This window comes from Cucurbita pepo, chromosome LG08, assembly GCF_002806865.2.
Source record: "Cucurbita pepo subsp. pepo cultivar mu-cu-16 chromosome LG08, ASM280686v2, whole genome shotgun sequence".
Lineage (NCBI taxonomy): Eukaryota > Viridiplantae > Streptophyta > Magnoliopsida > Cucurbitales > Cucurbitaceae > Cucurbita > Cucurbita pepo.
In genome coordinates, this window is record NC_036645.1 from 2,952,154 (window position 1) to 2,975,488 (window position 23,335).

Here is a 23,335-nt window from a genome sequence, read left to right on the forward strand (position 1 = left end):
TAATTGATTTAAATTATATACATTTTAAATATTTATTGTCTGATAAATTTAATATTAATGAGTATGCTTTGATTAGTATACTTAAATGAACGTTTGAAATTAAAATTATCGAACATTAATTTGTCTCAACAATCATGAGAAACGTTAATGCCCAACAACCTATACTATGCTCGAGTTGACCTAGTGATATTAATGCCTAACCTATTAAACTATGCTCGGGTGGATCGAGGAAACGTAAAAACTATATATTTTTAATTTAATTGATTCTTGATACCCTTTCCACCCATATTGAATGGACAATGCCTTGTGTACCTTAGGGCCTCTAATTGAAACAAAGGGGTCAATGAGGATTTTATGCATATTTTGAAAGTCCCAAGTCCACCGATAGTCATATTATCTGCTTTGGCCTGTGATCGTCAGTCTCATGGTTTTAGAGAGGGTCTAGCTAGACCCTTACTTCGACTAGTGCCTCATACTGTCCGGTGACTGACTCTGATACTATTTATAACGGCTAAAGTCCACCACTAGTAGATATTATCTGCTACGAAATCTTTTAAAACACTAATGAATAATCTCATCTGTATGCAAAATAAAATTTCAAACCCAAGAACTCATAACCAAAACAGATCAAAAACAGAACAAAGATCTGACCATGAAAGAGGATCAGAACCCAAATCTGCCATACCCAAAATCGCGAAGCTGTGTTGGTGTGTGTATATGTGAGAGATACATATATACATACATTACAGACTCATCCAGTCAGTGGCTGAATATAGCTATCTAATCAGGCAAACAACAGAACAAATTCATACTCAAAACTAGAGAGAATCCAATTTTAGAAACCTGGGTTTTGCTCCAAATGGGCTGAGGAATTTGCCCATAATCTCCAAATTTTGAATCCAAATTTGGGCCAAAAACTTGTTCAAACAGCTGCAAGCGGTTGCTTCTTATGGGAAGCTTCATCTTCATCAAAACAAAAGTGGGGTTTCAGAGCTCTGGCTGTAAGAGTCAGCTCTGATTTTGCAGAAGCGCTACTGACAGGAGGCTGTAGCAGAAGCATTTGTCTTTGAAGATATGAGTAATAGGAATGGAAAGTGTTGGGAGTGACATTCAAATGAAAGCCCAAACCAAACAAGAAATCCACTTCAAGAAAGTTTATTTCCGCTGTGCTGATCCCTCCCACTTTTGCATAATATGCATTGTTATAGTACCTGAATAAGCATAACAAATTGCCCAAATTTCAACTCAAATTGCCCAAATTCAAAGCCCCTTTTTGATGTTTTTGGGGGAAAATGCTGTTTATGGAAGCAAATTTGTAAAGTAAATTCATGTATGGTTGGTTTACTATGCTTTTTTGTTGGCTGCCTAGCTGTTGAAAATGAGAGATATTCAGCGAGTATATGATGCAATGATGAACAGGGACAAGAAGATTCCCAAAAAACAAACAAGTTGCTCATAGCATCAGATTCATCAAAACAAACCCATATAAAGATCATCGAAATTTGAGATGAAAGAATCTTTATAAACATCAAGTTTTCGTCTATCAAAAACCACAATTTCAATTTGAAAAAACATAATTAGCAAGCCAAATCGACGTCTCAAAACCCCTATCCGACATTGAAAAAGCAGAACTCATTGAGGCATTTCATCAGTAACCTTGCGGGCATACTTGAAAAAACAAACAAACAAACAAACAAACCCAAATCAAATTCACATTTTCAAGAAGATTAAGAAACTCACGTATCATCCATAAATTTAGCAGAAACAAGAACGCTAGTGATGAGCAAGCGATGAACATTGAAGGAATTGATGGGCAGCGAGGGCTGCCTTTGAACAAAGCGATCGAGATAAATGTAGGCAACGACGAAGCAACAGGGACTGCAATTGGCGTACTTAAAGATCCTATCCAAGTAGCTTTGGATTGAAATGGCGGGACGAGTTAAGCCATGGAAGGCTGAGATTTTGTGATGTTGAAGATGAACAGAGAGGTTTTGATCGTTGGATTCAGCCACTCTTTGAAGAAGACAAGAGAGAAAATTGATCAGTTTCGGCATCACAGTCGGGTCCTCTAGCTCCGCCATTGATGAACAATCAAGCAAGATTCAGAGCTTTTTCTGGTTGGAGTGTCCGGCAAATTGGAAATTCATGGTTTTTATATAGAAGCGTGGAGGACGTGGGCGCTAATGGAACATGTTTATCTATTTATCGTTTAAATACTATTTTATTCCTTTTATTTTCACCTTTGGTTTTTTTTTAAAGATAATATTTAGTTTATTTATTTTTTACTTATCCATTTACCGTTGTAATTTTAATTCGTAAATTTAATCTTTTATCTATAAAACACTAAAAAAAATAGAAATCATATTTATTAAAATAGTATTTAAATATTTATTTATTTTATTAATAAGCCTCTAAGTAATTTTATTGAACGAAACTGATTATTAGGGCAATGAATTTTTAAATATATTTTTAATGGATTAAAATTTTTAAAAAATACAAAATAAAAATATAGAAAATGTAAATTAAATTATAAAGAAAACTAATTAGACTGCTTTTTTTTTTTTTATTTATTTAGAAATTTATTTTTAAAATTTTCAATTTTACGTTGAATATTAATTATATATATCAAATTTATTAAACACAAAATAAAAGTTAAAATATTGACAAAAAAAAAATTATTTATCGAGTGTTACTTCCACTCTAGAATAGTCAACACTCGAGATGAAACAATGCTGTCTACGTGTTAATTAGCTTTCAATGCCAAATTTTTTATTGTCGTGCAATAAGATCACCCAAAACACGCCTCTACCATTTGAATTACTTTAGTCCCGGACCATGCTATTTGATGATATTAATTTCTTTTATTAAAAAAAATACTGAAATTAAATTGGTATAATTTTAATCATTTAGAAAATGTTTTTTAAAAGAAATTATTTAATGACCGAAAAGGACACGAGAATTCGGCATGGAGTTCTTTTATCTGGTGGGGTTAGCTAAGTGGCTTTCTAGGGTCATTTTGGGTAATGATGTTTTGAATTAAAATTCATAATTATTACCTATCAAATATAAGTTTAAATTTTATTTTTAGTTTAATAACATGTGAAAGTCAACATTTGAACTTTTGTCCTTCTGGTTGAGGATATAATTTCTTAACCAATTGAGCGTCTACAACATTTAGCTAGCAAGTAACTCGTTGGTAGAGATAGTTATTTAACTCGGGTTGGGATACCATGAGTGCTCACCTCAAACGAGGCGGAGAATCTCCATTTAAACGAGAAACAGGGAGAGGGGTACGAGAAGAGATTTTTCCTTGTTGGCTAAAAAGGGCCGGAGACGAGAATTATATTCTCCCTCAGTTTTTTTAAAAAGTACAAAAAAAGAAAAAAGATTCATAGAAAACTCGAACCCGGGAGATTCCGCACAAGGAATTCCTATTCCAATTCCGACAAAAACTACGTAGAAAATTTTATGAAGATCGAGATTGATACCCGAGGCGAAATCTCCATAGATATTAAATTTTATGTGAGTATTATTATAATAATTATCTCACTTAATTTTTAATTCAAAACGTCAATTTTTGACAACTCAAGTTAGTAAAACAAGATTTTTCTGTGATTTAAAATGTTGTATTCAAACAATAGAATAAAACAAGACACGTTAAAAGCAAGTTGGAATTGGTTGTATTAATTTCCTTTTGCAATTGGCGAGCTGTTTCCAACTTGATGATGCCAACTTCTAGCACGGATTTGAGCTGTAGACGGTTAAAAAACATAACTCAAATTTCATGCCTGAAAACGACGTCATTTCAAATCTTCTTTATATTATCACGCAATCACCAATATTCAAACCATCTAGATTTCTTAGCTAAAAAATGTATATCTTAAACAATTAAACTATGCTTAGATGATCCCATTAACGACCTTATTGTTATCTGATAGCTTATTCTCAAAGTGGACAATATTATACCATTGTGGAGAGTCGTGTTCATCTAACATAGTATTAGAGTCATGTCCTAAACTTAGCCATGTCAATAAACTTCTGCAATGTCGAACAAAAGTATTGAGAACCTCGAAGACATAATCAAAAAATGACTAAGACTCCAAAAACAAAAAGGAGTTGAGTCTCGATTAAGGGAAGACGTACTTTGTTCGAAGAGAGGTGTTGGATGAAAGTCCCACCTCGACTAATTTAAGGAATGATCATGAGTTTATAATCAAGGAATGCTATATCTATGAGTATGAGGCCTTTTGGAAAGTCCAAAGCAAAGGAATGCTATCTCTATGAGTATGAGGGGAAGCCCAAAGCAAAGCCACGAGAGCTTATGTTCAAAGTGAACAATATCATACCATTATGGAGAGTCGTGTTCAGTCGTGTTCATCTAACACTTATAAGATGGAAATCGATACTTTTTAAAAGCTATTAATCACAAAGCCCATGAGGGAATTGCACTAAAATTTCCACCCTATTCAGGAAATGCCAAGATTTCTATCTGGGAAAATTATATTTAGAAATTCATACAAAGATCTAAATAAAGATACCTCTGCTGAGTATAGCTTTGGGTTTAACCAAACTCCCACACCCCAAAGCAAAATCCCAAGTTGCTCTCACCTCCTCTACACTTCAACACTGAACCACTGATGATCGTTCTCAACCCTCCAAGACCGGGACCGGGACCGGTACCGGGACGACATGCAGATAAAAATATATTTTCCAAATTTCTGATTACAAATCGCAGAAACCATAGATAGATGACAATGTCATTGAATCTGTCACATCTCGAGAAGCATCTCAGAATCATCAGACTCGTACACGGTTTTGTCACTTTCGTCGTCGATATTGCTACCTTCCCCCGAAACTACATCGTTGTCGATTGTCTCATCCGACAAACCAATGAGTGATACATATGCTTTGTCTTGAAGACATTTCGACTGCCTTAACAATCCAACAAGAACCTCCTTGCTGGCGATGTCGCCTTCTTTCTCACAGAGGTTGAAGAAAGCCAACACCTTAAAGTGCTTTGGCCTCCAAGTCCTCGAACCCTCGGCAGAAAACGCTTCTTTCCAACTAGCTAAAGCGTCAGAAACCCGACCCTCTTTCGAAAGCCCATCGGCGAGAATCTCCCATGAACTCGAATTTGGCTTTCCCCCAGCTTCAACCATGTGATTAAAGAAGCTCTCAGCTTTGCTCGACATGCCTTCCTTAACATACCACCCCATGAAAAGATTGGCAATTCTAGGGTCGTACGCTGTCTTAACGGATAGCCACTCCTCGTAAATTTTTTCGGCACCTTCAATGTCACCTGCCCTGATTAGAGCAGAGATTATAGCATGGTATCCCAAATTTGGAATGGTCGGGAAAATAGTTTTGTAAACCTTCCACACTCGATAAGTTTCTTCTTTGTTACCAACACTACCATACAAACTCATCAGATAATGAAACGGTATTCGATCCCGACCAACAATTCTACTTTCGACCCTCCTCAAGCATTCTTCAGCCTTTTCGATCATTCCCGTCTTAATATACATCGTGGCCATGGTACTGAATGTAGTCCAATTAGCATTGATGGTCCTGTCTTGCTTCATCCGCTCATACACTTCTTCCATTTTCTCAATCGATCCTTGTAATCCACGAGATGATATCCATATATTATACGAGTAAATGTCAAGGCGAATGCCCTTTTCTATCATTTCCGACACTAACGACTCGACTTTCTCGTACTCTTTGAAGTTCACGTAGAGAGTCATCATTACATTGAACGAAAGCGTGTGAATCGCATAACCTTTAGTTCTCATTTTTGCAAGTAGAGATTCTGCCTTTTCTCTCTGTCTTGCTTTCACATAGGCATTCAGAAGAGCTCCATATGTTCTTCTATCCTTCAAATTTTTAGGCAACCTTACGAAGTAATCTTCAGCACTCGCAATTCCATAGACTTTTGAAATAAGATCCAATTGTATAGCAGCATCACTAGCTGTTAATTTAAATGTCTCTCCTCTATTGCTCATCCAATCATATATCTACAAACAAAAACATCAAATTTTAGAATCGAAACAGCTTCGAGAATCTACATACCGACACGATCACCGAACCGCAACAAATTGCAAACTTAAGAACGATCGTTCATCATCTTAATGAACCGTATTCAAATTATCAGATGCACATCATATGTATGAACAGAAAAATGAAGAACATGCATAAACCAGCATTGAGTTCAGCTAAATGATGAAAACGTATAATTTCTCCATCAATGTTCTTCAATGAAATATATCAATGCCTCCCAATTAACAAACAGAAAAGCTTGATTTCTTGTATATTTCGGTTTACTAAGAAGCGAATCAGTATTAGTTCATGCAAGAGTGAGGATTTCGACCAAGAATTAGATGATCATCAAAGCTTGTACACTTAAGATTTGCACAAACAACTCATACAACAGTAGAATTTCACATAAGAATGAACTAATCCAGTTCAAAATCCGAAGATTAAAGCTTCAATAGCTTCCATGGTTGCTAAAGAAGCAAATTAAACATAAGAATGCAATCCAAGTAGCTAAACTAGAGTTAGCAGAAACCTATTTGAATCGATGATAATTTCTACCTCCTTTTTCTCCAATAAAAGATGAATCGAACATCGCAATTCGCAAGAAAATTGAACCAATTCATGAACTCCAATATGTGCATCCAAAAACTACCTAAAATCATTATCTACTTTACCTCCAAAGCCCTTTCATAGCGCCTGTACTTTCTCAACTCCTTAATGACTCGAAAAATCTCCCATTTCGTAATCTTTTTGCCCTCGTTCTCCCACTGGTTCAGTACACTCGCAGAGCCTAACTCAGGATTTTCCATCAGCGATATCCTTCTGTAAATAGCGTTCCATTTCACCATAGGCCTTCGCTCGAAATCCACAGTTCCATAGCTATGAGTTTGGGAAACTGAGCAGGTTATGGAGAGTGGAAGCCTCCGATAATTTACATTCCGGAAAAAAGCCTGAGATTGAATTACAGGCGGCAATTTATGCGAATAAGAAGTTGAAGAGGAGAGAGAGACATTGCAGTGGTGAACGGAAGTTTGGAGAAGCATCCTCGTCGTCGTCGTCGTCGTCTCCACCGCCGTCTCTGTTAGGGTTGAAGAGAGTGCGCTGCGAATGCGCGCAAGCTCTGTGCTTTTCAGTTTCTCGATAAGGTTTTGTGAATTTACTTATTTGCCCTTGTCTGTTTCCCATGATTTCTTGCGAAGTTGGAAAATATCAGAAGAGTGTTAAAATTATAAACTGATCTCTCGTAAATTAAAAAAATAATTAAATAATTATATAAATTTAAATTTTATCTCTACCCAACATTAAATTTTTATAAATTTTAAAATTTTAATTTTACATTTAATAAAAATAAAAAATTGAAAGACTTAATTTATAATTTTAAAACGTCATAAATCGTAACAAAATTCGACCCATTTGTAACTTTATTCATAAAAGAACGGTAAATATAAAAAATTCTAAAGGGTTATCATATAAACGTCTGTCTTCAACCTAGATGGGGTTAGCCTATTTCATTCATAAAACCCGAGCTACACTAAAAAAAACAAAGAAACGTAAACGTAAGAAGCTATAAAGGGTTATCGTATAAATATTTGTCTTCAATCGAGACGAGGTAAAACTCCTAGCTAACTTAAGCATTAGAGTGTTGGATGATAAAAGTCTCATGTCGGCTAGTTTAGAAATGATCATGTGTTTATAAATAAAGAATACTCTCTATAAGTGCGAAGTCTTCTGGGTAAGCCCAAAGCAAAGCCATGAGAGGTCATACTCAAAGTGGACAATATCATACTAGCGAGTCGTGCTCGTCTAACATGGAGTTGTTGTGGCATACACCGTACCATACATACCATTTGAAGGTAAAATAAAGAAAGGATCAAAATAATTAAATTGAAATTAATAGTTAAAAATATGTCAAAATTTGGGGTCAAAATAGAAAAATAAAGAAAGTTGGGTACCGAATTGAAATTTAATACTCTTCCTATCCTCTTCCTTTATTCCTCATAAAAGCTCATTTAAAATGTTTCATATCATATTGTTTGGTTATTGAGGTGAACTTCGCGGCAGCTTTGCAAGCGCGCGCTAAGGCGGTTTCTCAAACGAAGCTCTGCATCCATCGGCCGACGAGGTATTCGTAACTCCGGTCTTCGATATCGTCTTCAGGTTTATTGCAATTTGTTTCTTCGCTGTTCTTGTTTGAGTGTTATTCGTTACGGTTTGTTTAAATCAGACGCCTGAATTGGATCTTTACTTGGACGCAACATTCTGCTCGTTTCGAGATTGATCGCGTTTTCGATTCGTTTATATGATTCGATTCGTTCTTCGTACTCTCATGATTGGATGGCGAAGGCACTGTGTAGCTTTGCGATTTTTGTCTCTGTCGCTCTCGAGTTTCTTAAATCGTCTGTAGTAAATGAAGTCGTAGGTTTTCTATGAGCAGGAAATGTTCTTACGCACATTCTTGATATGATTATTTATATTACGAAGATATGAATTGAAATGGATGTAAGAGGCTTTTTAGTTGAAATCCATCACAATTGCGTAACGAAGGTACTGTGCTCGCTGCGCGATTTTTCGTATGTATCTCGCTCGCTGATATTCTTTAATTTCTTAAATTTTCATATGAAGCGGTAGTCTTAGGTTTTCTCTGAGAAGGAAATGTTCTCACGCTCTACGCTTTTTCTCGACGTGATAAATTACATTATGAAGTATTAAATACAAATGGATATAGGCTCCTAGATTTTAAGTTGAAATAATTTATAATTAGAGATTGAAGGTACTGCTCTTGCTGTGCTATTTTCTTTGTGTTCTCTCTGTCGCTGGTTTTCCAATTTCTTAAAGCTATACTGTCAAGGAGGTTGTAAGTTTACTCTGAAGAGGAATGTCCTTGCGCATTTTCTTGAAAATATTAATTACATTTTGAAGAACCTTTAAGTTGAAATTATTTTGTTGATATACGAAGAAATTCTTCTCCCCATTGTATACGCAGGGATGTCTAAATTATCTGCCACACTGAGACTATTTGATGCACATTGTCATCTCCAAGATCCAAGAATATTTGATAAAGCACCTCAATTAATTAGCACAGCAGTGGATTCTGGAGTTCTGCGTTTTGCTGTTAATGGAATCTCTGAGGTACAATAGTTTTGCATCTTCTGTTATATATATTGTTTTCAGAATATGTGCTGCCTGCCTCTCATCTTCTTCTGTTTCTGAGTTCATAGAAAGACTGGCATTTGGTGAAGCAGCTGAGTGAATTACATCCTTGCATCATTCCATCCTTTGGTCTTCATCCCTGGTAACCACTGTCCATTTGCATACTTCACATCCCCAAAGTTCACATAGAAATCCGTATTAGTTTACTGCCATTACCGCGTATTGGTGAAGTATATTGTATGACATACATCCAGCTTGCTGTATTTAGGTATGTTCCTGAAAGAACTACTGGCTGGCTAGAAAAACTTAAGGAATTTTTTGAAGCAGTACCAACCGCAGCAGTTGGAGAGGTTGGTATTCATGGCCGAAGCTATATCCTGGAAGACCAATTTGATCTTCGGATATTTTATCATGAATTGAAGTTCTAAGTTTTATTTTTAGATGAAACACAGGCAAAAAGAGAGAAGAAATTGGGAATCGGATGAATTCTTTTTGCCAGAGAATTATTTTATTCATCTAGCATGATTTCTGGAACCAGCTTAAGAGCATGTTTTGGGGTGATTTCTGAGAATCTGAAATTATTAATCATCATTGTTGACTATTTTTCTGGACAAAGAAAGTGACAGACACTTATACACCTTTGTTGCTATTGCATGTTACTAGTGCCTTCTCGTTCTTGATCATGCATATTCTTGTACGTACAATAATTTTTATGACGTGCTTCCTGAATTAACCTCAACTTTATTATTTTTGTCCTTTAACTATGTGTAGGATCTAGGTTGGTTACTCGAGGGTTTTTAATGATTAATTTGTTGTCTCAACATGTAGATATATCTTCTTAGTAGATTGCTAAAATCAGTAGGGCTCTAATATTTACATTTTCAGATTGGTCTGGACAGAGGTTCAAAAGGAAAGGAAATCAATTTTATAGATCAGGTGTGACCATTATACATTTTTTCTGTCTTGCTCAGTTTCTCGTTTACCTGTCAAAAAGAAATTGTAAGTGGTGTAAGAAGCAGATTTTTCTTCACTACTGCAATGATTTTCTTTTTCTTTTTAATGATCCCCAAACTGTTATTGACATAAAATATACTGCAGGTTGAGGTCTTCCGGCAACAACTTGAGCTTGCCAAGTCTTTAGAAAGACCAGCATCCATCCATTGTGTACGTGCTTTTGGTGATCTCCTTCAGATAATGAAGTATGAGACTTTCTAATAGTTATATGTTTTTCGTTCATGTGACGTTGCCATTATCAGTCATGTCCCCTATTTATTGATTGGTTTACATGCCTTGTTCTGTCATTGCAATTGCCTCAGATCTATGGGACCTTTTCCTGCTGGTTTCATTCTGCATTCTTATCTTGGATCTGCTCAGATGGTTCCTGAGTTCTCCAAGCTAGGTGCTTACTTCTCATTTTCGGGTTTTCTCATGTCCATGGAGGCAAAGAAGGCAAAGAAAATGCTGAAAATGGTCAGTTCTTATATATATATATATATAGATTTGACAATCCTGGTGTGTGTGTGTGTGTGCATGTAAAAGATAAGATATGTGTATGGAAAACAAGGATATAAAGAAGAGTGGATTGGAATATTCTTCCGAAAGCCAGCGTGGCAAAAGAATCTCATCTTATTGGCTTGTATAACTGAAAACTTACAAAAACTTCTATCTAGGGTGCACCATCGGAAAAAATGAACCCCCCAAATTCTCTTCATCTGTAACATCATGAATTTTTCCAGGTGCCCTCGGATAGGATTTTGTTGGAGACTGATGCGCCTGATGCACTTCCTAAGTCAAAGTTAGACTCCCTCTATTTTGTTGAAGGCGATCCTTCTCTTCCCGAATGTCTGAAGACCCAAGAACAATCTGCTGCCCAAACAGGCTCACAACAAAGTACATTGCCTGGTTCTTCCACCGATGCATCAACACTGCCAAAAGGGACTCTCAATCATCCAGCAAACATCCAAAATGTACTTCACTGAATCTTTCACTTACATCTGGTTGATGGATATATTTACGTTCATCCAATATCATTAAGAAGTAAAAGGGGCATGTACTGTTGGTCTAACAACTTAGCAACCCATGGCTCATTATATCAACAAGCTTAAAGAAAACTAGCATAACAGCTCTCTGCTGATCATTGATAGCATTTTATAGCCAGGAACATTAGCCTTGACTATTAGTTAAATCTATAAGTATAAACTTTATCTTACTCTTCAACATGGGAAGGGATAGACAGGTAGAGTTGGCCTCAGCTGCCATCTTCCTCTTTGTTTAATTAAATTACATGCTGACCTTGTCTGGTTTTTAAAATTAAGAGTCCGTATAGCTCTAGGTCAGTTCAATTTCCATCATCTTTTGTAACATATTTCATCCTTTATTCTTCTCTACGCAGGTCCTTGTTTATGTTGCATCTTTGTTGGAAATCAGCAAAGAAGAACTTGCTGAATTGAGTTATAGAAATGCAGAGCGTTTATTCTCTTTCACAGGTCTAGAAACTTCTTAGTGAAGAGAGGCCAAATGTTTAGGTGATGTTTTTAACAACTCGAAATAATGCTCCTTATTGTTCCCTTCTCACTAACATATATCTTACCATCTAGCAAATACTGTTCTTGTGAAGAATAAAAGTCATAGGCGATGCTTTTATGGTGCTTGTATTGGTGTTGTGTATCAACGACATCAAGAAATCATCTGGCAAAGCAAGCAATGCAGGTAAAAAAAAAAAAAAAACAATTCAGAGGTAGATATATGTTAACAAGGTCGTTAGACCACTTACCTAATATCCATGGATTCAAATATATGGATGACGAAAATGACTTATAGTAGGCAAATTGCAATCAACACGAAGGGCAAGGCGGGCGTGCATGCCATTTCAGAGGTTGATGTGTTAAACAGGTCATTAGACCACTTGCCTAGTGTTCATGTATTCAAATTATTTTGAGTATATAGATGTGACGGCGATGACTATTAGTAGGAGCATTGGATTGATGCTGCTGCTAGAATATCCGTTCAATCTGGAATATAAGGGTCACTGGATGGACAAACAGATGAGCAGACGCCAGGTAATTTATCTCTGAAGCTCTTCCTCTCTCTTTCCCTCTCCCAGAAGCATCATTTCCTTACCTCTGGTAAATTTGTTTGTCTGCTCTGCTTTTCACCGATGAAAAAAAATTAAAAGAAAAAAAAAGGGGGAATATCATGGGGGCGTAAAGTTCTTAATATAGGTGATATTAGCTAGAAGTAAATGCATTCTGAATATGCTAGTGATACGGTCGGGCATAAATCCGTTTCCTGTTTATATTGCTTAATATGTTTTCATCAAAATAATATCTCTAGAATTAAAATGGAGGAAAGAAATTTGTCTTCGCTGTCTTTGTTCTATTGAAATGGAGACTTCATTCCTATTCGCACAGCAAATGCATTTTGATCGTTAACTTTTGGTTGTTGTTTTTGTTGTTTATATGTAGTTGCTATTCAGTAGGCTTTGCCTTTAGTGATGTAGTTCAATATAGATGGCTATAATCTAGAGGTTTTCTACACTAATGTTGTAGGAAACTTCTTTTGCAATCTAGAGGGGTCCTTTAAAAAAAGAAAAAGAAAAAGAAGAAAAAGAGTAATGATAACAATAAAACACAGACTAGTGGCAAACCTTCAGAAAATATAAAAACTAAGGCACCTGCCTGACCAGCGTCCACATTACCCTATTATATGACTGAATTATGAACTCTCTAAGTAATTGAAGATAAAATTTAGGAAGATTTGAAGCAGGTAGTGATCAATGGTCTAAGAAAAGAAAAGGAGTTTCTTAGTTAAGATTTGTACCCCTTTAACAAGTAGTTGATTATTCGCGTTAGTGAGATCTCATATTGGTTGGAGAGGGGAACAAAACATTCCTTACAAGAGTATGAAAATCTCTCTCTAACATAAAAATCTTGAGAGGAAGCCTTTGAAGGGAAAGCCCAAAGAAGACAATATCTACATAGGTGGATTTGGGCTGTTACAAATAGTATTGGAGCCGGACACCAGGCGGTGTTCCATCGAGGATGTTGGGCTCCCAAAGGGGATGGACTGTGAGATCCCACATCAGTTAGAGAGGAGAACAAAACATTCCTTATAAGGGTATGGAAACCTTTCCTTAACATACGAGTTTTAAAAATCTTGAAGGGGAAGCCTTTAGAGAGAAAATACAAAAAGAACAATAACTGCTAGCGGTGAACTTGAACTGTTACAGAATGTTGTAGGTCCGCGAACACTAAATCACCAAAAGATAGGAAAATGCTCCTCATTTTCCTCATTTCTAAAATGTCCTTGCGCATTTTTTTTATTTGAATTCCTGGCGGCATTGAATTGAACGGCATTGAATTGAACACTTGTTTGTTGTCAAACGCTTCAGTATTTATCATTGTTCAGTCTTAATCCCCATCATGGTTAGAATCTAAGAATACGAGTTTATCCATCACTGTACTTACCTTATTTGTTTATTGGTTAAATTTCTTCGGTTGGCATCTTTAAGTGAGCACTTGCTGTGATTTTTCAACGATCCCTCCCGATTGGACTTTCCAGGTAATGTGGTTGCTTTTATCTATAAGTAGACGTCTGTTATTATTTTTNTTTTTTTTTTTTTTTTTTTTTTTTTTTTTTTTTTTTTTTTTTTTTTTTTTTTTTTTTTTTTGAAAATTAAGTTTATAGTATTAGTTTTACCAATTTCTTTGTTTTGTTATTAAACTTTCGTAGAGTTTTGAAACCTAAAAGAGGAGTTATTTATTTGTTTAAATTTTGGTGTAAATTTTAATTTGTTTAGGCATTATATTTTGAAACTTATTTATTCATATAAAACTTTCGTGGGAACATGTCAATTACTAATTTGTTACCACTCTAAAAGATCTCCGCTTGCCTGAGTTCATCCAAGTGGATTTTTTAAATTAGTAAGAATAGTTTCATTTTCTAAAAAACGATTTCCTTTTGCATTCTTTATATATATATTATATATTTTACAAACATATATTTTTACATAAATAATTCTCAAATCAAATTATAAGTTTGAACTTTTAATAGTATATATATATATGCTTGCATTTTTTGTATTTAAGTGTGTTTGCTAGTATACCTATAAAATTAAGAGGCACGACAAGGATAGTTTAGAGACTAAAGTTTCTATTTAACCAAATTATAATATTTATTTTGTTTGCCGCAGTAGTGCTAATTTTATTAGTAGACTATCTAATAATAAATGTAACCCAATAGTTAAAACCAAATATAGTTATAATCCCTAACAATTACTACAACCACCAGATTACATGTTAATAAAATCCTTAGTAAGAAAAGAGAGGGAATTTTCACATCATACAAATGACTTACAAAAGTAGGTGCATGTAGAGGGTTATACAATGTACATAGTTTTCTTTTTAATTTATTTTTTGTGTACAATTTGGTGTTGAAAAATGCAATTTTTTTTTTCTTCTTTATATTTTTATATCCGGAAGTGAATATTGACCACAGAAGGAAGCAAGTAGGTGGTCTGTTGGATGGAGAGAACGAGTGGTAAAAAAGGATGAAAAAGAAAAGATGATACCCCTTTTGTTCGTCCATCTGTTATCCCTCCTTCTGGACCTATTCCAATCACTCACCCCTCGTTAGCAACATTTCGTTGGGAAAAAACACACACACACACACATATATTATTTGTTTTTATTTATAATCTTTGCGTTTATAAGAATATAAAACAGAAAAATCTTAAATTCGTTTGATTTTTGGATTACAACATCGCTTTCTGCTTTTTTTAAGAGAAAAGAAAATACTTGAATTGGAATCATATTGGGGTTTAAATTTTCTTTTTTTGAAAAAGCAGGACGAGTTAATCCTGGTTTCCAAAAATATAAAACTACCTTGTTTAGAATAGGAAAATTAAGATCTGAAATTTTAATTTTAATTGTCGAATAATCAGTAACTGGAACTACTATTTGGTGACCGCCCTTTCATCTGTTTCTGGGTGAAAAAAAAAANAAAAAAAAAAAAAAAAAAAACAGGAGGAAGTGCTCGAGAGAGAGAGAGAGAAATGGGTTAAACTAAGACTCCAATTTCTTGAAATTTTAAATTTGTATATATATATATATTTTTTTTTTTTGGTATCCAAAATAAGTTATTGGATTTCTAAAAAAAAATCTAATAGATCTAAAGTGTTTAATTTTGTATTTAATAGATTCTAAAATTGAAAATTTTATGCCAAAACAGATATTTTGAAATTCACAAACCTATTAGCACAAAATTCAAACTTCTAAATATAAAAAAATATATAAATTTTATTAAATAAAAACTTATAATTTCAAAAACCTGTTGAAGATTTATTAGAATTTCAAAACTTATATTGGACGCAAACTAAACTAAAATTATAACCTAAAAGAAGAAAGTTTTTTTTTTCTCAAATAACTCATCAAAAGAAAAGAAAAGGTCGGTGTAAAAAAGGACAAATGGAACCCTTAAAAAGAGTGCATTATAAAAAGAGAATTAGAGAGAGAAAAACATAAAACCCCTTTTTCTTTTAAATTTAAAAGTGCCATTGAAAATTAAGAGGTTGAAAACCGGAATTATTTATCAAACCACCCCACTTCCAAAGATGTGGAAATAAACACAAAATTTGTAAATAATTAGTGCTTTTTCCCGACCAAAAAAAAAAAAAAAAAAGGAAAAGAAGTGGTTTTCCCAAATATACTTTGAAAAAAATGTTTTTACTTGAAACAATTTACTTAAAAATAAACCATCGAATGAAAGCAACGGAAGCAGTAAGACGAGAAAAGGGGAGTGATGATAATGATACCTGATTTAATTTTGAATTTGAGGGAATAAGGTGATCGCCTTAAAATAAACTTTATAGGATGATCTGTTGATTGTCTGTGCCGATCCGTGGCAGAAATCAACTGTTTAACACATAAAACTTTCCTCATCAACCAACCATGTCTCTACTGACCCGTGAATAAAAATATCGTATTTCAGTAGCAAAATAGAAAGAAAACATTTTTTTTTTTTTTAAATAAATGTGGCTAAAAAATTATATGTGAAAGAACAAATTTGTACGATATTTGATTATAAATGGGCATAAAAAGATAGACCAAAATCCTCAAAATTACTTGGTCTCATAATCATTTTGTTTCATTTTTTTATTCTAAAAATTAAGCTAATAATTCGTTACTTTCACACAGAAATCCTTTTATTTCAAAAATATGATCTCTTAGAAACGGTTTCAGATAGGATATATTTTTTTTAAATTAAGCTTATAAACACATTTTTATAATTTTTTAAACAAATTTTGATAACCAAATCTAACCTAGGCTAAAATTTGAAAACTAAAAAAAGGAAAAGCATATGACTGTTTTATTTTTTGTATTCTGACTGATAGGGTGATAAAAACATGTGGAGGAAATAAGCCCATATTTCAAGAACAGGAAACTATAAACAACAACGATATAGAACGTTATAGAATGGGCCTATTATTTTAAAACTTAATTTTGTTTTAGAAATTTGACTAAAACTTCAAATGTTTCTCCAAGCCATTTGAGGGTCTCGAGAGATTGAACTACGTGCGCCCAATGAATACTATAGCACTTAGCTACTTAACTTAAACATTCAAAAACAAATAAATAGAAAAGAAAACACGTTGAAATACTATAGCACTTAGCTACTTAACTTAAACATTCAAAAACAAATAAATAGAAAAGAAAACACGTTGAAATACTAACCTTTTCATCGTACCGAAAAAGAGATAGGTCAAAGTAGGGAGATGGGCTTTGTGATTGGCAATTGAACGGTAAAGATAACAGCATCTTCTTCACAAACTGTGAAAGTTGAGAGTCAATTATGCATGAGATTTAGTGAAAATAACAGATGCAAATGGCAAGGGAACAGAAAAATGTATCAACAAGGTTCACCTGTGAATAGCTGACTGCTTTATTTTTCAAGCTTCTCAGTTGTTCTTGAGCATGAATGTTATTGGAGTGTGATGATATGAAATTCAAGCACAATGAATTTCTTGATGCTGCATGGAAGTGATTACAAAAACGCTCGAAAAGAACGTAAATGTCGTCTGTTGAATTCTGGAGGAAGTATGGTATGAATTAGAAATGAAGGGGAAAATACTTGATAACAATAAGTGTAGAAGGGGGACTGGGAAGCAAACAAACACCTGAAAAAAAGCAACAATTTCAGTGGTCTCCATGTCATACACAGCAAAAAATGCCCGGTGGTGATCGGCCATTCGTGAAACCTATAAATGTAAGAATAAAAAAATATTGTCATTTTTTTTTATCAATAATGTAAAGAAAAATTAGTCACTGAATTTCCAAGATAGAGAGCTATGATAATCACAAACTCATGAAAACGTGAGGGCTGTAGCATCAATGAAAGTTGTAACAAAGTTCACAATTAGAGAGTTCACAACGAGTGAACCGTTGGATGATGAAAGTCCCACGTCGGCTAATTGGAATGATCATGGGTTTATAAGTAAGGAATAGTATCTGTTGGATGATGGAAGTCCTACATCGACTAATTTAGGGAATGATCATGGGTTTATAAGTGCCAATACTAACTCCATTGGTATGAGGCATTTTGGGGAAGCCCAAAGCAAAGCCATGAGAGCTTATGCTCAAAGTGGACAATATCATACCATTGTGGAGAGTCGGTTAATTGTAATTTAGGGGATGATCATGGGTTTATAAGTGAGGAATACTAACTTCATTGGTATGAAGCCTTTTGGGAAAGCCTAAAGCAAAGTCATGAGAGCTTATGCTCAAAGTGGACAATATCATACTATTGTGGAGAGTCGTGTTCGTCTAACTTGGTATCAGAGCCATGCCCTAAACTTAGTCGTACCAATCGCCCAAAGCAAAGCCATGAGAGCTTATGCTCAAAGTGGACAATATCATACTATTGTGGAGAGTCGTGTTCGTCTAACTTGGTATCAGAGCCATGCCCTAAACTTAGTCGTACCAATCGCCCAAAGCAAAGCCATGAGAGCTTATGCTCAAAGTGGACAATATCATACTATTGTGGAGAGTCGTGTTCGTCTAACTTGGTATCAGAGCCATGCCCTAAACTTAGTCGTACCAATCGCCCAAAGCAAAGCCATGAGAGCTTATGCTCAAAGTGGACAATATCATACTATTGTGGAGAGTCGTGTTCGTCTAACTTGGTATCAGAGCCATGCCCTAAACTTAGTCGTACCAATAGATTGGTAAATCCTCAAATATCGAACAAAGAACTCCAAAAGAAAAAGGAGTCAAGCCTCCTCGAAGGCAGTAAAAAATGACTAAGACTCCAAAGGAGTCGAGCCTCGATTAAGGGGAGGCGCACTTTGTTCGAGGGGAGGTGTTGGATGATGGAAGTCCCACATCGACTAATTTAGGGAATGATCATGGGTTTATAAGTGAGGAATACTAATTTCATTGGTATGAGGCCTTTTGGAAAAGCCCAAAGCAAAGCCATGGGAGCTTATGCTCAAAGTGGACAATATCATACTATTGTGGAGAGTCGTGTTCGTCTAACAGTATCTCCATTGGTAATGAGGCCTTTTGGGGAAGTCCAAAGCAAAGCCATGAAAGCTTATACTCAAAGTGGACAATATCATACCATTGTGGAGAGTCGTGTTCATCTAACATGTATTAGAGTCATACCCTAAACTTAGTCGTGTCAATAGATTGGTAAATCCTCAAATGTCGAACAAAGGACTCCAAAAGAAAAAGGAGTCGAGCCAGGCATAGTAAAAAATGACTAAAACTCCAAAAGAAAAAAGGAGTCGAGCCTCGATTGAGGGGAGACGTACTTTGTTTGAGGGGAGGTGTTGGATGATGAAAGTCCTATCATGGGTTTATAATCAAGGAATACTATCTGAAAGTCCTATCATGGGTTTATAATCAAGGAATATTATCTCCATCGGTAATAAGGCCTTTTGGGGAAGTCTAAAGCAAAGCCATGAAAGCTTATGTTCAGAGTGGACAATATCCCATGAAAGCTTATGTTCAGAGTGGACAATATGCCTTTTGGGGAAGTCTAAAGCAAAGCCATGAAAGCTTATGTTCAGAGTGGACAATATCCCATGAAAGCTTATGTTCAGAGTGGACAAAAGGCCTTTTGGGGAAGTCTAAAGCAAAGCCATGAAAGCTTATGTTCAGAGTGGACAATATCCCATGAAAGCTTATGTTCAGAGTGGACAATATGCCTTTTGGGGAAGTCTAAAGCAAAGCCATGAAAGCTTATGTTCAGAGTGGACAATATCCCATGAAAGCTTATGTTCAGAGTGGACAATATCATACCATTGTGGAGAGTCGTGTTCATCTAACATGGTATCAGAGTCATACCCTGAATCATGTTAGACCTTTTGGGGAGGTGTTGGATGATGAAAGTCCAACATCGGCTGATTTAGGGAATGATCATATAGGTTTATAATCAAGGAATACTATCTCCATTGGTAACGAAGCCTTTTGGGGAAGCCCAAAGCAAAGCCATGAGATTCATGAGTTTGGGATGTCGAAGATTAGTCTTTTGTCATCAATCTTGAAAATAAATTTGCAGGTGCGAATTACAAAGCAAGCCTACTTATCTAGGCTTCTTTAAAGTAGGCTTAGTAGCAATAGTTCGATTTGGATAGTACTAACAGCTTTTCAAAGTTTTGGTTTACCCAGACCCTATTTTGAAATGACGACTGACCGAGAAAAAAGAACTCACCCATCCATCTACGCTACCAAGCTTGAGCAGTAAGTGTTGACGGTCCAAGAATTGTACCTGGTCAGGAGTTCTGTAAACAACTTGTAACACATCATGCGTGCATAGAACACAAAATAATGATAGAAGGGAAGGATTATGATATGCAATTCAATTCAGAACTTTGGTCAGCACAAAAAGATACAAGGAAAGGATTGTATGATTGTATTCCAACAAAAAGTAAAGATTCTACCTTCCAAATAATCAAGTCGATGTAGTCTTGAAAATGAAAGTAGAAATTCTTCGTCAAACACTGAACTCTCTGTAAAAAGAAACAGAGAAGCCAAACAAATGAATGCCTGAACAAAAATTCCAATACGTAAAATATGACGAAAATCAAGACAGAGACGGCTGAACTGGGATTTAGAAGTCACATATAACCAACCAAGCGATGATCTGTTTCTTCGTTCCCTATTCGGCGGAAAATAAATGATAGCAACCGCTGTTTGAGGCCACTCAGAAAAGAGTTGTCATTGGACGGGCTATGATGGTAGCCATTCTCAACATCACCCGCATGCAATCTGCTTCTTTCAGCTACCCCCACATACTGTCATTAATAAGTTGAAAATTAATATGCAATTGTTCCATGGATGAAATGTAGGAACAAATGACATACATACACCGAGGGAAGGGTGAACTCAGTTAATGGAGTCGTTAAGTAGCAGGCATAAACTATCATATGAATGCTAATGAGCTACGAGGAGCAACTCAACCAGGTCCAAAAAAATTAGCAAAGAGACTAAACAGCAGTCCAACATGCATAATTTGAAACCTATACGACTGCAGTGCTTCCAGAAAATTACATAAGTGAAGAAACAGTTCAAATTTCCACAAAAAACAAGTAGACGAAGAGAGATGCTAATAACAGGAAACATGAAGGATGATGGATAACATATCTTTATTATTTTTTATCTAGTCAAAGAATACGTTCAAATAAACAAAGCAAATCTAATTAAGAATTATGTTCTTCTGAAACTTCAGTCCCTAAACAACTGGAGGAAGCATGAGCCAGAATGTAAGTAGGTGATTTAACTCGCCTGAGCGCTAGAAAATGAGAAGTTCATCATCTTCGGAATAAAAATATAGGAAAGAGACTAAAAGGCAGCCAAACATGCACAATCCAGAACAGATACATGCAGCTGATACAGGAAGCGCCTCTAGAAAGCTACAAAATCGAAGGAACAGAAATCAGATGATAAATTGACCAACAGTATATAACATCCGCCGACAGAAGACAAATACACGAAGAAGCGTAAACCATAGAGAAGGTTTACAGGTTAAATATTATCTTTCAACTAGACAAATGCAAATATTCATATAGAGCGGAGCAATTAGTACTACTGAAGAAGCATGAACCGTAATGTTACTCGCCTGAGTGCTAGAATGGAGAAAAAGTTCATCGTCTTCACGACAAAAAGCGCCTAGAGCTCGTACATCAACAAGGTGGCCGGAATCTCTAATTTGAAGAATATGTATAATCTGGTAGCGTACCGATACAATCGCCAATAGATCATCGTAGAGAAAGACGCCCGTATTGTGAGCCAAATTCACAAAATCGTTGACGAACACCTTCGCGTCAAGAATTTCTCCATCCTCTAGTCTATCACATGTTTGGAAGTTAGAATACAGAGAGAAACTCCGTAAAAAACACTATCAACAAATTAAATCAAACCGTAATACATAAAGAAAAAGGTACTCACCTCAGGAGATGAAACGTAATCTTCTCTATAGAAGGAATTCCCGGAACAGCACCACCGACGGCCGGAGCATCTTGGATTTGAGCAGTGGAGGTAGCAAAAAGCCCAAATCGGTTACTCTCCATGTAAATAAAGAAGTCCTTACAGATAAGCTCATTGCAGGACGCAAGGGAGACGGAATAAATCAGGTTGAAAAAGCTCTCAAACTTCTGAGCATTGGAAGGAAAGTCCAGAAACGTATCAATTTCATCTCCTTTGTAAGAAAACGAGAGCCATTTCGGGCGGTAAACATTCAAATCGCGATGATTCCTGCTGAACGTAATTAGGTATTCACCGTCAACGGTAAACTTGCGAAAGGAATGGTCCGGACACTCAACGTCGTATACCGTATGATTCGGAACTATATTCTCATAGAATCGCCTAACACAATGAAACTACAAAAACAAAGCCGCAAAGATTAAGACAAACGAGAATGAAGAAAACGATCAAAACAAAAAGCATGTAGAAGAATCGTAATTCTTACGCTGGTTCCAGGAGGAGGAGTGACGATTTGGCGATCGAAGATCCTAGCAGCAACATTGTTGCTTCTATACATTACTTTATTGAAATGGCTCAGATTGAAGAGAAACTCATGCAGATTTTCATGAACGAACTCGAGTAATCGAACGGAGAGAGAAATACTTTATTAGAGTGGCTAAGATTGCAGAGAAACTCTTGCGGATTTTCACGAACGAAGACGAGTAATCGAACGGAGAGAGAACTGGGCGAGGGTTTAGGTTACTGAAAGAGAGGTTTGGCGATGGAATCAGTTGAACAAAGGGAAGGTTTAAGGACAATTTCTCTTATATATATATATATATATATATATATATATATACGTGTATGTGTTAAGCAGCGAACACTTGACTGGACAAGAAGCCTTTGTTTTCTTCGTTCTGCTTCGAGTTCTGTGTCTCAGTTTGTTTGGGCTTATATCCATTATCCACGTGGGTTTCTTCACTACTGCCAAGACTCATGGCGCTCAGGCGTTGATGTTAAGCTCATTTCAATTTCTTCTAATTTTTTTTTTTTTTTTATCAAAATTAATTTTCTAATTTCAATAATTCTCTTTTTTTTTTTTAAAGGTACATTTTTAAAAAATGGTCGTTTATTAATTTTTTTTTTTTTTTTTGTTAATGTCTTTAAATTTTTATAAAAAAATAAAAGATATTTTTTTAAGTAGATTAGACTATGGAACAGACTACACTGAGAACAAAATTTGATACGATGAAATAGAATGCAATAACAAATGACAATTAGAGAATTTGTTCGGGGACATTCTGGTTGGAATAAAAAAAAAAAGTGACAAGACTTCGTTAAATTAGAGAATTTGTTCGGGAACATTCTGGTTGAAAATTTCTTGTATTTCATTTAGAGAATTTGTTCGGGGACATTTTGGTTGGAATAAAAAAAAAAAAAAAAAGACTTCGTTATATTATTTACAATTTTATTAGGCAAATTAGATTTTAAAAACTATACATTAGTTGTATATCTTTTGTCGTATTGAATTTGCCCATGCTCTTTGTTTATTAACTCTTTTGATGTGTTTGAGTATGAATAACATGTGAAAGGTGGGAGAGGGAACAAAATATTCGGTGTGGAAGCCTCTCAAGCTGATGCGTTTTAAAACTAAGAGGCTGATAACGACATGTAATAGGCCGGTTTTAAAA

The 23,335-nt window shown here is 35.3% G+C and overlaps 4 protein-coding genes across 8 annotated transcripts; 1 reads left to right on the plus strand and 3 right to left on the minus strand.

Moving 5' to 3' along the window:
• Positions 1–632: 632 nt before the first annotated feature.
• Positions 633–2,169, minus strand: LOC111799843 (cyclin-U4-1-like). Its single transcript, XM_023683323.1, has 2 exons — positions 1,741–2,169; positions 633–1,211 (listed from the first exon to the last, which is right to left on the minus strand). The coding sequence occupies exons 1-2, from the start codon at positions 2,079–2,081 to the stop codon at positions 923–925; spliced, it is 630 nt and encodes a 209-aa protein (XP_023539091.1). The 5' UTR covers positions 2,082–2,169; the 3' UTR covers positions 633–922.
• A 2,222-nt stretch (positions 2,170–4,391) lies between these two features.
• On the minus strand, positions 4,392–7,186 carry LOC111800453 (pentatricopeptide repeat-containing protein At1g02150). Its single transcript, XM_023684147.1, has 2 exons — positions 6,708–7,186; positions 4,392–6,014 (listed from the first exon to the last, which is right to left on the minus strand). Exons 1-2 carry the CDS (start codon positions 7,074–7,076, stop codon positions 4,770–4,772), a joined length of 1,614 nt encoding a protein of 537 aa, XP_023539915.1. The 5' UTR covers positions 7,077–7,186; the 3' UTR covers positions 4,392–4,769.
• An 866-nt stretch (positions 7,187–8,052) lies between these two features.
• LOC111799635 (uncharacterized metal-dependent hydrolase YabD) lies at positions 8,053–12,351 on the plus strand. 4 transcript variants are annotated; one of them, XR_002815872.1, is made up of 10 exons: positions 8,053–8,155; positions 9,017–9,162; positions 9,252–9,325; positions 9,452–9,533; positions 10,069–10,119; positions 10,282–10,382; positions 10,500–10,653; positions 10,920–11,150; positions 11,576–11,892; positions 12,004–12,351. XR_002815872.1 is itself a non-coding variant. In XM_023683056.1 (9 exons), the coding sequence occupies exons 2-9, from the start codon at positions 9,019–9,021 to the stop codon at positions 11,684–11,686; spliced, it is 948 nt and encodes a 315-aa protein (XP_023538824.1). In that variant the 5' UTR covers positions 8,053–8,155; positions 9,017–9,018; the 3' UTR covers positions 11,687–12,351. The 4 variants fall into 4 exon arrangements, 2 of the variants coding, with proteins under 2 accessions (XP_023538824.1, XP_023538825.1); XR_002815873.1 differs by having other exon boundaries at positions 12,007–12,351; XM_023683056.1 differs by having other exon boundaries at positions 11,576–12,351.
• A 1,844-nt stretch (positions 12,352–14,195) lies between these two features.
• LOC111801155 (light-mediated development protein DET1-like) lies at positions 14,196–22,450 on the minus strand. 2 transcript variants are annotated; one of them, XM_023685149.1, is made up of 11 exons: positions 22,150–22,450; positions 21,630–22,060; positions 21,301–21,529; positions 20,315–20,476; positions 20,123–20,191; positions 19,894–19,950; positions 17,357–17,437; positions 17,103–17,267; positions 16,914–17,009; positions 15,995–16,094; positions 14,196–14,790 (listed from the first exon to the last, which is right to left on the minus strand). In XM_023685149.1, the coding sequence occupies exons 1-11, from the start codon at positions 22,219–22,221 to the stop codon at positions 14,651–14,653; spliced, it is 1,602 nt and encodes a 533-aa protein (XP_023540917.1). In that variant the 5' UTR covers positions 22,222–22,450; the 3' UTR covers positions 14,196–14,650. The 2 variants fall into 2 exon arrangements, with proteins under 2 accessions (XP_023540917.1, XP_023540918.1); XM_023685150.1 differs by lacking the exon at positions 19,894–19,950.
• Between the last annotated feature and the right edge of the window lie 885 nt (positions 22,451–23,335).